Below are 14,249 nucleotides of genomic sequence, written 5' to 3'. Positions count from 1 at the left end.
TGCATACACTCGTGATTAGTGACTCATTCAAGCCTTTTCAAATGTAGCCACTTCAAAAATAAACACTTTAAACCGACGAAACTTACAGATCATATAAACAATACATACACGAGTAAAGCAACTTGTGAAGTGGTAACGATTAATTTCATTTGGGATGCTAATTAGGGGGTGATTTTCACGATTTTTTTACCAAAAGAACGGGAATAATTTTATTTTGAGAATAATTTCCTTACTTTTATTGCTGGAAACTTTTTTACAAAACAAAAATAAAGCTTTTTTAAACATTTTATAAAGTTTTAATGAGTTTTCCCAAAAAGTGCTTCATTTTTTGGTTATTTCACGTTGAAATATTCGATTTGGAATTTGGTATGAACCTATTTTTCACTAGTTACAACCCTTCTTTTATTAGGTCTATTTTTTTAGAAATCTCATACATACATCATTTTTTTTAACTTTTTTATGGGCTATATTTTTGTTAAGAATGTTTTTTTTACTAACTTTTTGAGATATTTTCAAAAAACCGTCTAAAAACGTGTTTTTTGTGTTAAATAATAATCATATTTGCTAGCAACTAACTCAAAAAGTATGCTTTCACCCACACAAAAATAAATTTTCTAGTTTTTTGCATTTGAGAGAGCAAAGTTTTTATTTTCACATTCAATGATACACTCAGGTATCACATTCAATGAACAAGTTGATAAAGCGGCTAAAGAAAGCATACAGTTGGGAGAAGATGTTACACCCTTATTAACATTAGATGAGAGAATAAATATTGCTAAGGATAATTTATATAAAAAATGGTCTAAACAATATAAACATTTTATTTTGACAAAAGGCACAAGATATACATTGCTAGAACCCAATATTCGAAAAAATTACTGGTTTAAAAATTACGATTATCCGAGAAGTTCCATAATAACCATATCTCGGATGAAATTTGGACATGCTTGCTATCCGGCACATTTATACAAAATAAAAATAACTGATAACAATCTTTGTGATATTTGCAATGAAACGGCGGACTTGGATCATATATTTTTTAATTGTAAGAAGTACACACATCAGTCGGACATTCTTACAAAAAATTTAAGAAGTTTAAACGTTTACGGTCCCTATAATGTTATGTATCTTTTGGCACTGAGTGATAAACGTATTTTTGATTTTATTTTGTTTTTCCTAAATGACTGTAATATTAAGTTATAGAATGACTAGATTAGGCTTGTAACATGTCTTTCCTTTTGATTGCCTACATGCCTGCCTTACCGTGTGGGGTGGGTATATAGGTAATCAATAATTATTAAGAAAAAAGAAAAACCCTTGAATGAGAAAAGTGTGACCCTTGTCTTTATCCCATAATTTTTATTAAGATTAATTTAGCAAAAATTCACTTTGAAAATAAAATTTTTATTATATCTATTCTTAACAAAAAGGTCGGTCAGACTTAGATAACCTTAACTTAGATTAGTAATTAGATAGTTTAGATAAGATATATATTATGTTTATGTATGTACTATTTACTTTGTTTCTGGCCGCATGGTCTAATCCTAAAGCCAATAAAAAAAAACTCAAAAAGTACTAACTTAGCGAAAAATATGCTATAGAACAAAAGTTGCCTAGAATTAGTCAGTTTATCCATTTCCGGACTTATTTTGAACGTATATTTTTTCACCCCCGAGGAGGGGTGAAATTCACCCCCGTGGCAAAAGCACACATCGGTACAATATCACTTTTCTTTTTTGGCATGTTACCTATGTCTATGCCAAATTTCATGTCAGTCTAAGCGGTTCTTTAAAAATTATAGGTTTTGCAATATTTTACCGTCAAAGAACGTAGGTACTATACTACGAGAATAAAAACATGAATACAAAAAGAGAAGTAAAAAGGACAAGGAGACCCACTATCCACAATTGCATTCAATCTAACATTGGAATGAATAATCAGGAAAAGCATGCAAGAAATTATATTTAAAAACGGCCACCAATGCATATGAACGGCATTTGCATATGATCTGACACTATGAGCAACAAGCAAGAAAGAACTACAAAAGTTAATGAAAACCATAATAACAGAAGCCAAAAAATTGGGATTTAAAATAAATGAAGAAAAGACAAAATATAAAATATGATAATGGGAGAGATCAAAAAAAAAACATCATAGTACAAATAGATGGAGAAAAAACATACTCGTTCAAAAGAGCCAAAGAAATTATTTGCCTGGGAGCCAAAATAAATGAAAATGGTCATGAGGAAGGGGAAATAAAGGCAAGAGTAGCTAAAGGAAGTAAAAAATATTGAGCATTGCTCACATTAATGAAATCCAAATACGTATCAAGAAAAACAAAAATAGGAATTTATAAGACTGTTATCAGACCTACAGTAACATATGCATGCGAAACATGGGTGCTCAAAAAGTCAGAAACATACCTTTTAGAAAGATGGGAGAGAAGAATGCAAAGAGATATGGAGGTGTGAAAATAGAAGGTCAGTGGAGAAGAAGAACCAATAAAGAATTGGAGGAACTATATAAAGAGCCAACGATCACGACGATGATCAAAGTACAGAGAATACCATATTTGGGGCACATCGAGAGAATGGGGAGTAAAAGAATGCCAAAAATGGTACTCTCACGAAGACCAATACAAAAGAGAAGGAAAGGCAGGCCAAGGAAAAGATGGAAGGACATTGTGTACGAAGACCTGAATAAAAGTGACATTGAGAGGTGGAAAGAACTAGCATTGGATAGAAGGAGATGGAGGGAGGTGGTGAAGGAGTGTATAAAAAGATTGAAGTATTAAATAAAAAATTAAAAATTTAAAAATTAAATTAAAAAATTAAATAAAATTTGTAAGTATAAGTTATGTAAGTTAGAATAAGTTATTAATTATTTATGTAATCAGAAATGTAAACATGTTAGCCCTAGGCCTACAAGGCCTTTTGCGCTTAATAAATAAATAAATAAATAGATAAGAAAGAATATAGGAAAATCTTTAAGACTAAGTTAGCATCGGATATAATGGAAAATATTGGAGAAGACCAGGCAGAATTTTTAAGATGTTTGACGATGTTATTAATAACCTTTTATTTCTACAATACATCTACAGTTTGCTATCGAACAACACTACCTTTTGCACTTTTTACGTAGAGAAAAGACGTTGAAATGAAAATTTCATTATATAAACATAATATAAAACAGTAAGTGCGATGTGAATAAGAAGCCCATGTATTTAAACTTTTAACAACACAAAAAATATCCATGCATATATAAAAAATATTCTGTGAATGCAAGAATTTTTAAGTGAGACAAACCGCAAGATCATTAAGTGTCAAAATAAACGAGCATGAAACATGCATAAAAACAGAGACTTCGACAAATGACAGATATTCAAATATGCCTTAGACAACGAGCAGAGTACAACGGAAGCGTGCATAAATAGTCATGGTAGAAACAGTTGATGACAAAAACAGTTCTTCTTCTTGTTCTTCTTCTTCTTCTTTTATATAGGCAGTACTGCCTGTTTTACTTCAACGGCGCCTTTCATTCTGCCCCCAAGTTGGCATTCCATCTTTTCCTTGGGCATCCTATACTTCTCCTGCCTAACGGTGACTTGTCCCTGGCTAGTCTTACTATCCTTGATTCAGACATTCACTCTTCTTTTCTGTTCTTTATCCAGGTATTTATATTGTCTACCCCACATATGCGTCTGATTTCCTCACTTCTTACCCTATCCTGTAGTCCTTTTCCAGCAATCCTTCTTAAGATCTTCATTTCGTTGGTCTCCAGATACCTTCGTGTTTGCTTGTATCTGGTCTTGTTTCGGCCGTGTAAGTCATAACTGGCCTAATAACTGACTTATATATTTGGGACTTTGTTTCCAATCTTAGGTGTTTGTTTTTCCAAATTGTGTCGTTTAGGCATCCGGTCGTTCTACTGGCTTTAATTATTAGGTCTTTTACCTCTTCTTAGATATTGTTGTCGGCTGATAGATTAATTCCCAGGTATTTGAAAGTCATTACTTGTATAATTTGATTGTCTAACTCCAATTTGCATCTTATTGGTTCTTTGGCAATTTCTAAGCTTTTTGTTTTTTGGGCTGATATTTTCATATTCATTTCTTTTGCGTTAATGTTGAACTCGTGCAGTAATCTTTATAGGTCGTCTTCGCGCTCTGCTACTAACACGGTGTCATCAGCGTAATAGAGTATTTTTATCTCTCTATCTCCCATTTTGCACCCTCTTTTTTTCTTCACTTATTTTAATATTGCATCCAGCATTATGTCAAACAATAGAGGGCTTAGTGAATCTCCTTGCCTGATTCCTGTGTCTGTTTCTATGGGTTCTGTTATTATTCCATTGACTTTCATTTCTATTTTATTTCTTACTTATATGTTTTCTATCAGTTTTATGATATCCAGTGGTAAATTTTTGTCATATAGTAGGTGTATCACATCTTTTAATTGGATTCTATCAAACGCTTTCTCTAGGTCTATGAAACAGAAAAAGGCTGGTTTGTTATATTCTAATGATTTCTCCGTTATTTGTCTAATCACCAAAACTGCATCGTTACATGATCTTCTACTTCTAAATCCTGGTTGCTCATCCGATATATTTATGCACGCCATTATTTTCTCCGTAAGTATTTTTGTTGTGAGTTTCAGTATAGTGCTCAGTAAATTTATCCCTCTATAGTTACTGGGGTCTGCCCTATCACCTTTCTTAAATAACGCTATCATTTGAGTGGTTCTCCATTTTTCTGGAATTCTTTCTGTATTTATTATTTTACTTATAAGGATATTCAGTTCTTTGTGAAGTCTATCTCCTCTGTATTTTAAAAGTTCATTAGCTATTCCATCTTTCCCAGGAGCTTTACGATTTTTCATCTTTTTAAGGCGTTCTTTATATCTTCCTCTTTAATTTCTGTTTGCTCATCCGATTGTAATCCTGGTGTTTCCAGTTCTTCGTGATTAGCTGTTTGATAGAGGTTTTTTAAGTAAGTTGTCCATGTATTTGTATCAATATGTTTTACTTCTATCAATTCCTTCATCTCTGCTCTTTGACCTCTTATCATTTTCCACATTTCCTTTTGCATCCCATAAAAGTCGTGCTCCATCTCTTTTGAAAATGCTTCCTAATGTTCTGTTTTCTTCCTTCTTACTATTGAGTTTAATTCATTTCGTACTCTTTTATATTCTTCATATGTTTGTCTCGTTCTTTTGGACTTTTATTCTAGGTAGATTTTCTTTGTTTCTTGGCATTTTATTTTTATTTCTTCACAGAACCATGATGTTCTCCTTTTCTTTCGTATATGTTTACTTATCTTACGTTCTCCAAGTGCTTCTGTTGCTGCCATTTTGATATTATCTCTGATCTTCCTCCATCTTTCTTCTATGTCTTCATCCGGTGTTATGTAGTTTTTATTCAGTATTTTTGTAGTCTTCTCTGGTATAGATCTCGTGTTGACAAGTCTCGTAGCTGTTCTACGTTTATTCTTGTCTCACATTCAACAGGGTCTTCTTTTCTGTTTCTTTGTAGCTCTATTCTGATTTTGCCAAGTACTAGGTTGTGATCGCTCCAATATTAGCTGCACTTAACATCGTATGTCTTAACTCAACTTAACATCGTATGTCTAGTACTTGAGGGTGGTGGATGTTTCTGTTTGTCAATATATAATCAATAACGGAGCTGTGTCCTCTTGTATTTTGGAATGTATTTTTTTGTTGATCTTTGTGTCTGAAGAACGTATTGTTTATTCGAAATTCGTTCTGAGAGCAAAACTTAACAAATAGTTCTCCATTTTCAGTTTTGATGTCTTCATTGAATCGTTGCTTTATTCCTGGTATAATTATGTTACTGACTCTTGCGTTCATGTCTCCTAAAATGTATATTATCTCATTGGCTGGTATTTCGTCGACTGTCTGTTGAAGCTCGTTATAAAAAGTGGAGTCTTTCGACTTCAGGTTTGCAGTTTTCATAGGCTATAAACTCCTATAATTATTTTTTGCTTCTCTAATTTGATCTTTGTAACTACGATTCTTTCTTATATGTATTGACATTCACATATGTTATCTGCTCATTTTTTGTGTATCATCAAGGCCACGCCTTCTTTGACTCTCGTATTTTTTGGTACACCACTATAGATCGAGAAGTATTCGCCAAGCCACATCTGTCCTTTCCCTTTCTTTTTTGTTTCCTGGATCGCGCATATATCTATCTTATTTTCTCTCAGTTCCTTTTCTAACTCCTGGTCTCTGTTGTTCAAGGATTTTATATTCCATATCGCTATTCTGAGTATATTTTTCTTAGTCTTTGTCCTGATTTTCGCCGTTTTCGTCATCTGTGTATCCGTCCTGTTCCGAGGCATCCCGTTGGTTCTTTCAGCATTGCCTTATTTTACGATAGGTAGGTTGCTAACCTCGCCTATTAACCCTCCACTTTTATCCGGGCTAGGACCGGCTGTGATACCTACCAAGCTACTCGATCCACCAGATAGTTATCCTAGGCAGTAACAGTTCAGATATAATAAAAAGAAAAATCAAAGAAGCAGCTCCTCTCATCTTACATAATGAAGAAAAATGTGTAGCAAACCTATCAGCAGAATGTAGCAGGCTTGGTTGTCAATATTAAAGGAAACATTTAAAGACATATCACATGCTATGATTTTTTTGTGACGGACATTGTTGAGTTAAAGCTCATTTCCTGTAATCGAATGAATTATCTTTCATTAAAGTCGTCCCAGGAACGCAACCCGTAAATATTGGCAATATCATTTTAGAGTCTTCTACTTTAATTTTGTGATACTTATATGTCTGAATTGACGATATGAATGAGTCAAATTAGCTTAAATTATTAGAAGATTTTTTTTACTAAGCAACAACAATTTGTTTAAGTAGAATAGTAAATTACATAAATGCCACAAAGAAATAGCTTCAGAACAATATTAATATTAAAGGAGTAACAGTAACAATAATATATCAACATTAAAGGATTAATAGAAAGTCAGAGAGACATCGTCTACAATTATACATTTATACATAACACATAAACACAAAATACACAATCATATAACATATAAACGCATAATACATAAACATACAAATTAATCAGAATTTGATATCAGGGTAACCTATCCTGATGGTACAAACACCGCCCTTAAAATTATTATCAATTAAAAGCATCGCTATTTGCATACCAGATCGATGCCATGATCTATGTGGCAAAGGCACAAAAACTTTTTTTTAACTCTTTCCGGAGTGGAAATCGAAACGTCAAAACAATTATAAAATGAAGTTTTCATTATACTCATTTGTGTGTTAACCTCATATAAACATAATATATATTTTATCTTAGACAGGGTGGGCCGAAATAATTTTTTCTGTAAAATACCAACACCTGGGATCAAAAAAGTTTCGTTGTACTCAAACACAAATTTTAAGTCCAAAATGAGTAGTTAAAAATATTTTTTTCCACTGCCACAAAGGCTTTATATAAAAAGTGATTGTGGCAGTGGAAAAAATAAAAAAAAATAACTTTTTCAAGCACTGATCTTCATATTTTTTATTATCTAATTTTTGAAACATCAGCGATATTTATGTTGTGTCTCAAAAAAAAATTAAATAAAATCTGTATTGTTGTGGCGGGTTCATGTTCGTTGTGTAAGTACTAACTAACGTATACTTTTTTTGGGTATCTAAATAATAAATACACAAAAATTTATTTAGAAACCCACTTCAAAAAATGTAGCGAAATACCCAAATAAAATATACGTTAGTGTAAAAAAAGTTAACATTACCAATTATTTCATTTCTAAAATAACGTAACCTTGGACGTCAACGCTTCTGTACTGAACGGTACTGTCATAAACACAGGGTATAAAGGAGGCATTATAGTGTTACCTACTGGAGAATAAAATTGGAAGGCTCTTACAGGTTTGTCTGCTCTTAAAGGTTTGTCTGCTTACAATTTGCTGTTAAGACATCTATTTGAACAACTGGATGGCAGTACCAGTGGACCACGTGCATTTCCGGGCCTCTTGGAAAATGACTGCATGTTAGCGGAACTCTATCTTTAGCTTCATTTTCAAAAATAGAATCATCAGTAGACGAATTCCGTAGCGACGATCTCAGTACAGAACAATAATTCCTGTACGATATTTGTCAAAAAGTTAAAAGTGGTGTTTGTTCAGAACAACTTTCTAAGAGACAGCCTGGGAAAATTGTTCATTCTCACTGGCTTACCACTGCTTCCCGCATCTTTCGGTTATATGTAGCAGTCGAAAACCCTTTGGAAATTTACAAATACTAAGCCATTTTGTAATAAAAGTGTATGCGTCCATGTGGTTTTGCATTTAAGCTCAACTGTCATGCATTTATGGTGCAAGGCATCTATTAAAGACAATAAGACTCTGTGACCAGACATCTTCTTACTACCAGAATTAAAAGATTTAGTCTACAAGAGTATTCAAAGAAATGGATACTTTGGAAGTCCTGAAAACATTATTTTGGCTATGCTATTTGATGAACGTAAAAACGTAAGACAACTGGGATTCCAAAGAATTTTTAAGAGTAGACAATTAAATTACAAAGATAAGCGACATTTTGAAGTAAGAGAATTATTTTTTGACGCTAAGGAATAATTAATAATAAACAGCTTCAGAACAACGCTAAGGAACACTTTAAGATTATCGACTGCCAGAAACTTTTATAGACAGCTCGTGTAGCTATGAAGCTATCAAAAGACCAACTAAGGAAAGTTGTTAAAAATTCCGAAACCAGTCTTTTGGTATATGTAACAGCATACCCTTGCCAAACACAAGATTTTGAGAGGACGTTTTTCGTTTACTTTTCATGTGTTTCAAACAAAGTCAGCTTTAGCCCAATTTAATTTTTTGTATGCAAAAAAAATCGATCATCCAAAAAAAATATAGTTTTTTTGAAAAATTCTTAGTTTTATAGCTCTGTGGCAGAGGAAAAAATTACTTATGGACCAAAATACATACTATGATGGCAGTTATCTTATCAAACACTTTTTTGTTGGCTCAGCCGAACATAATAAATTTAAAAAAACAATTTTGACGTTCATTAGATGATTAGATTTTTTCGTAAAAATCTCATTCTTATATAGCTCTGTGGCATTGGAAAAAAATAAAATTAATTATAAAACAAAACACTGTGAGGTAAGTTATCTTATCATACATCTTTTCTGGCGTCAGGAAACTTAATTAAAAAACAAAATAAAAACACGTTACACAACGGCCCACCACAAGAAAGCAGTTTCAGGACCAAGTTAAAAGGAATATTAAAAAGTCATAAAAACTATAGAGTATGAAAACTATGGAAAGATACGACTCTAAAAAGCAAAACGATTTATTCTTACAAAATGTATTATGAACATAATGAACTACCTATACCAGAAAAATAGAATAATATATAAAAAAAAGGAATTATATTGTGTTAAAAAGAATATTGTGTTATAAAGTGTTCAATTAAAGAATGTAATTATACAAACGGCGAATAAGCGCCGCAGGCGAAAAATTTTTGGGGGCCTCGCCAAAAGATGTTCTGTAAAATGAAACCTATCTTTGACCCGATTAATCAGGATGTCACACACTTTTTTTGTTTTGTGCAGAATATGATACCTACTGAATGATGGCGCTTCTTCGGTGGTGAAGGTGGACGATGAAGTTACGAATATTGAAATGGCTTTGTCAAAACTGTTTAAAAATCCGTTTATTTTAACGGCATCCAAAGACCGAGATTGAAATTATAGTTTCATTCTTTGAAAACACTAAACATGGAAAACAAAACAAAGAATGTAGCTTATCACACCCTCATAACCACGAAGTTTTTCTATATTGTTCAACTTTAAAACAATGTTTAAACTTTTTATTTCTTATTGCACATTCTTGTACAAAGTTTATCTCCGGCCAAGTTAGTCCATTCTTTTTATAAGAAGTCGATTTTCAAAAATATTTGCATTTTCTTTTATAAACCTCACTGAATAAGGCTCCATCCTAAAAAAACTACCAATATTGTATTTAATAAATTCCCACAACAGAAAATGCCAAACTGTGAATCGAAACGCTCCGGCCCGGTCTCTGTGTGCAGTGCACAAATCCTCAATGTTTTAAGATAGGAGAATCGCTGGTTCACGGATTTAAGATCTCTCGTTCTTCTATAGGTTTACTGTATAGTGGCTGCGTTCAATTTGAATTCTGCACTTGCCACGTGGATCTAGCGTAGCGGTGTAGTTCAAATAAATTATTATGATTAATAAAAAGAGTTATATTTTAATGATACTACGATATTTATGAGATTTAAGAACAAATATTTTAAAGATACTATAATATTTAGGAGATTTTTAAAAATCTGTATTTTAATGAAATTTGATTGGGTGTTCACTGCACAAATGAACCAATGGAGAAACCGCCCCTGCGTACCAAACATGTTTCTTTTTTCTAATCAAATAAAAACGTCCGTCTTTCGGTGTATGCCCCCTTTCATTTTCTATATTTCTCTTTTTGTATCCATCTCGGTCCAACATCGGTTTAATGATATCTGATAATGTAAGGTGGTCTTCCTCTTTTTGTTTGGAATTCCAGGGTCTCTAATGTATAATTATTTTGTTCCGTCTGTCGTCTTTCAGTTTCAAGGTATGTCCAGTTAATTTTCAGTTTTAAGCTAAGTTACCTCTATGAACATATCGAACTATACTAAATATAACACTAAATATGCACAATTAAAAAAATATATTTGTTACAGACATAGCAGTGGATATCCATCTTTAAATGAAACTCTTACACCACAAAGACAGGAAACGTCAGACATTTACAAGGAGCTGAGGGAGTGGAATTCAGAGAATCATACGCCACACAGAGGAACAGAAAAGCACAAGAAAAGGTAAGTTGGTGCATATTTATTTAATTTTCAAATTTAAGCCACAGAGCTCTCTTTAACTCTAAGGGGAAAGTTCACTCATGCCAGATACCTACGGTATCAAAAGGATACCGTAAACTCGGGGGAGTCGTTTCCTATTTACCCACATATGAAATATTCGGTGATCTAAAAACTGTCCATTCAGCAGAGGTTTCCGTTGTGGAGGGGTGTCCGTTAACAGAAGTTTTACTGTATTACAAATTGATAGAACTCAGTTGACGATGTACACGTTATATTGATATGTATCTTAGCCAGAGCATACCTGTGGTTCGAGCATCACAACCTAATTAATAATCTTCTTTTATTTTGCGTCCATTTATTTATAAACAACAAATTCTTATGACTCACATACTCTCTGTGTGTCAAGTTTGATTATATAATATATGTTATTGCTTACCTGGCAGAAAACCGCTATGTGGGTATAAAAAGGAGAAATCAAAATGAAGATAATTAAAACAGAGAGAACAAGACAAAACAAAACGAGTTTCTTGTACTTTGAAAACAAAAGAACATGATATCTGGAGAAGTTATAAGTACAGGAACTAAGTGAACAATATGAGACAATCCTAAAGTAAAATCTAACAGAAGCAAATAACAAAGGAAATATGGAAAAATATAAAAATCCATTCTGAATTCAGCTGAAGAGGTGGTAGGACAGCGGGAAATAAAAAGAAGGAAAGAGTGGTTTGATGCAGAATGCGAAATCAAAATCAAACAGAAAAATCAAGCAAGAGATAAATGGATATCAACTAAAGAAGAACATTATCGAAATGAATACAACGAAAAAATAGTAGCAAATAAGTGTTGCAAGAACAAAAAAAAAACGGGGGATGGAAGCTGTTAAAGGACCTAGAAAAGAATAGTAACGACAGCGCCAAACTATTTGGATACCTAAAAGCTCAACAAAGGAAAGGCAAACCAGTAGTTAAAATTGACAATCAATAGATCATGAGAAACACACTTCACAGAACTACTTTACATATTATGTAAAGAAAGCCCAGAAGAGGAAGTAGGCGCAATGGAAGACATGAGAGATAATGAAATAGGGATACCAACATATACAGTGCGGTGGAATAAGTGTTGCCCCCCCCCTGTTAACTTGTTTATTTTAAGAATATAAGCAAAACGCTCGGCCAGGTCGATTTTTAAACTAACCACAGTATATTATAGCATCAACGTTTTGAACTTTACGCGATCCCTCTTCAGGTGACAGCCATAACTTTGATTTTTTTAAATGGTAAAGTACATCATGTGACACCTCATTTAACAGCTTTTGAAATACTGATTTCAAAAATGTATAATACTTTAATCCTTTTTGAGATCGTAGGCGCAAAATTTCGGTCGAACACTTTTTAAACGCATTTATTTTTTTCGAATTCTGAGAAAACTAATAAGTATTTTTGAAAAATTTAAACGCAGAATGAAAGATTATATTATTACCGAGGGCTGGCAGTCCCTTAGAATAAACAAAAAGTTTCTTTTGAATAATATATTTATTTGAAATTAAAAATCACACTAAATTTTCTCTTTTTTTTTTTCACCACTGTGACTTAATAAAATAAACATTATAGGAGTTCTCAGGGACTTTGGACCATGGAGAATACTGTAATATTTCATTCTGCGTTTAAATTTTTCAAAAATATTTATTAGTTTTTTCAGGATTCGAAAAAAATGATTGCATTTAGAAAGAATTCGACCGAAATTTTGCTCCTACGCTCTCAAACAGGATTAAAGTATTATACATTTTTGAAATCAGTATTTTAAGAGCTTTGAAATGAGGTGTCACATGATGTACTTTCCCATTTAAAAAAATTTAAGTTATGGCTGTCACCTGAAGAGGGATCGCGTAAAGTTCGATACGTTGATGCTATAATATACTATGGTTAGTTTAAAAATCGACCTGTCCGAGCTTTGTGCTTATATTCTTAAAATAAACAAGTAACAGGGGGGGGGCAACACTTATTCCACCGCACTGTATGATGAATATTTAGACATCATTCAAAAAATGAAATAAAAAAGAACACCTGGCCCAGATGAAATTCCCAACGAGCTAGTTAAATACGGAGGGGGAAAGTTATTAACAAGCATCTATAAAATAATAGTTAGAATATGGGAAGCAGAAGAAATGCCCGAGGATTTAAAAATAGAATAGAATAGAAATATGCTTTATTGTCATGAAAAATTTAACAATTTTATAGACAAAGCTTACAAGAATCAAAAATAAGAACAATAACAAATACAATTTACTAAAAGGATATAAATCGTCAATATAAATAAAATATAATGAAGTGAAACAAAAAACAGCAACAATCTATTGCCAAATTTAAAAAAATTTTGCAAATTGCATAATCTACCTTAAGAAATTTAATAAGTTAAGTTAAGCTGCTGTATATGACACTCAAATATAGATTAAGATTCTACTTATAAATAAGATTACTGCACTTTCTTAGTTATTGGTTAAGAAACTCTGCTATTGAATAATATGGTCTTTCAGATAAATAGGCTTTAGTCCTTTTACGGAACTTGGGGAAAGATGTTGCAGATTTAAGTTGTAGAGGAAGATGGATGTAAAGTTTTTTTGCAGAATATAATATAGATTTCTTTATTAACTCACTGGACGGGATCGGTAAATAGATGTCAAAGGTAGAATTTCTGGTGGAATAATCATGTATAGGTCTTGCTGGAAAGACATGGAGATGTTTACGAATTAAGCAAACAGTTTCTAAAATATATAAAGAAGGTAGTGTTAGAATCTTGTGATCTTTGAAATAGCTTCTGGAATGTGTTGTTCTTCTGAGGCCAAACAGATATCTTATTGGTCTTTTTTGTAATTTAAAAATAACATCGGAGAGAAGGCAGAATTATACCAATATTTAAGAAAGGAGAAGTAACAAACTGTAACAACTATAGAGGAATATGTCTGCTGAGTACACAACATATAAAATTCTAACCGCTCTAATCGGACAAAAACTCACTCAATTCACAGAGAAAAAAATTCGGGACTACCAGCAAGGATTCAGAGAAGGCCGATCCACTACAGATGCAATCCACATAATTACACAAACAATCGAAAAATGACACAAACACAACATAGAACTCCACATCCTCTTCGTAGACTTCAGACAAGCCTTTGACTGTATTGGAAGAAATAAATTATTTATAGAAATGAAAAATCAACATGTACCAGCAAAGGTAATCAGATTAACAAAAATGACTATGGATGGATCTCGAGCTAAAGTAACAACAGAGGAAGGTAGCACAAAATCAATTGCAGTAGAAACATGAGTGCGACAAGGCAATTCTCTGTCAGCCACATTATTC

The 14,249-nt window shown here is 32.7% G+C and overlaps 1 protein-coding gene across 11 annotated transcripts in view; it reads left to right on the top strand.

Moving 5' to 3' along the window:
- The window catches only part of LOC126890038 (uncharacterized), a 619,722-nt gene that overhangs the window by 366,479 nt on the left and 238,994 nt on the right, over positions 1-14,249 (top strand). For all 11 annotated transcript variants that reach the window (XM_050658857.1, XM_050658859.1, XM_050658856.1 and 8 more), the window contains one exon: positions 10,755-10,892. In XM_050658857.1, coding sequence (XP_050514814.1) covers positions 10,755-10,892 — 138 coding nt within the window. The remainder of the gene's footprint in view (positions 1-10,754; positions 10,893-14,249) is intronic.

Source organism: Diabrotica virgifera, chromosome 8 (genome assembly GCF_917563875.1).
Source record: "Diabrotica virgifera virgifera chromosome 8, PGI_DIABVI_V3a".
Taxonomy (NCBI): Eukaryota; Metazoa; Arthropoda; class Insecta; order Coleoptera; family Chrysomelidae; genus Diabrotica; species Diabrotica virgifera.
Note: the sequence above shows the minus strand (reverse complement) of the source record. Positions and strands in the feature narration are given on the sequence as shown.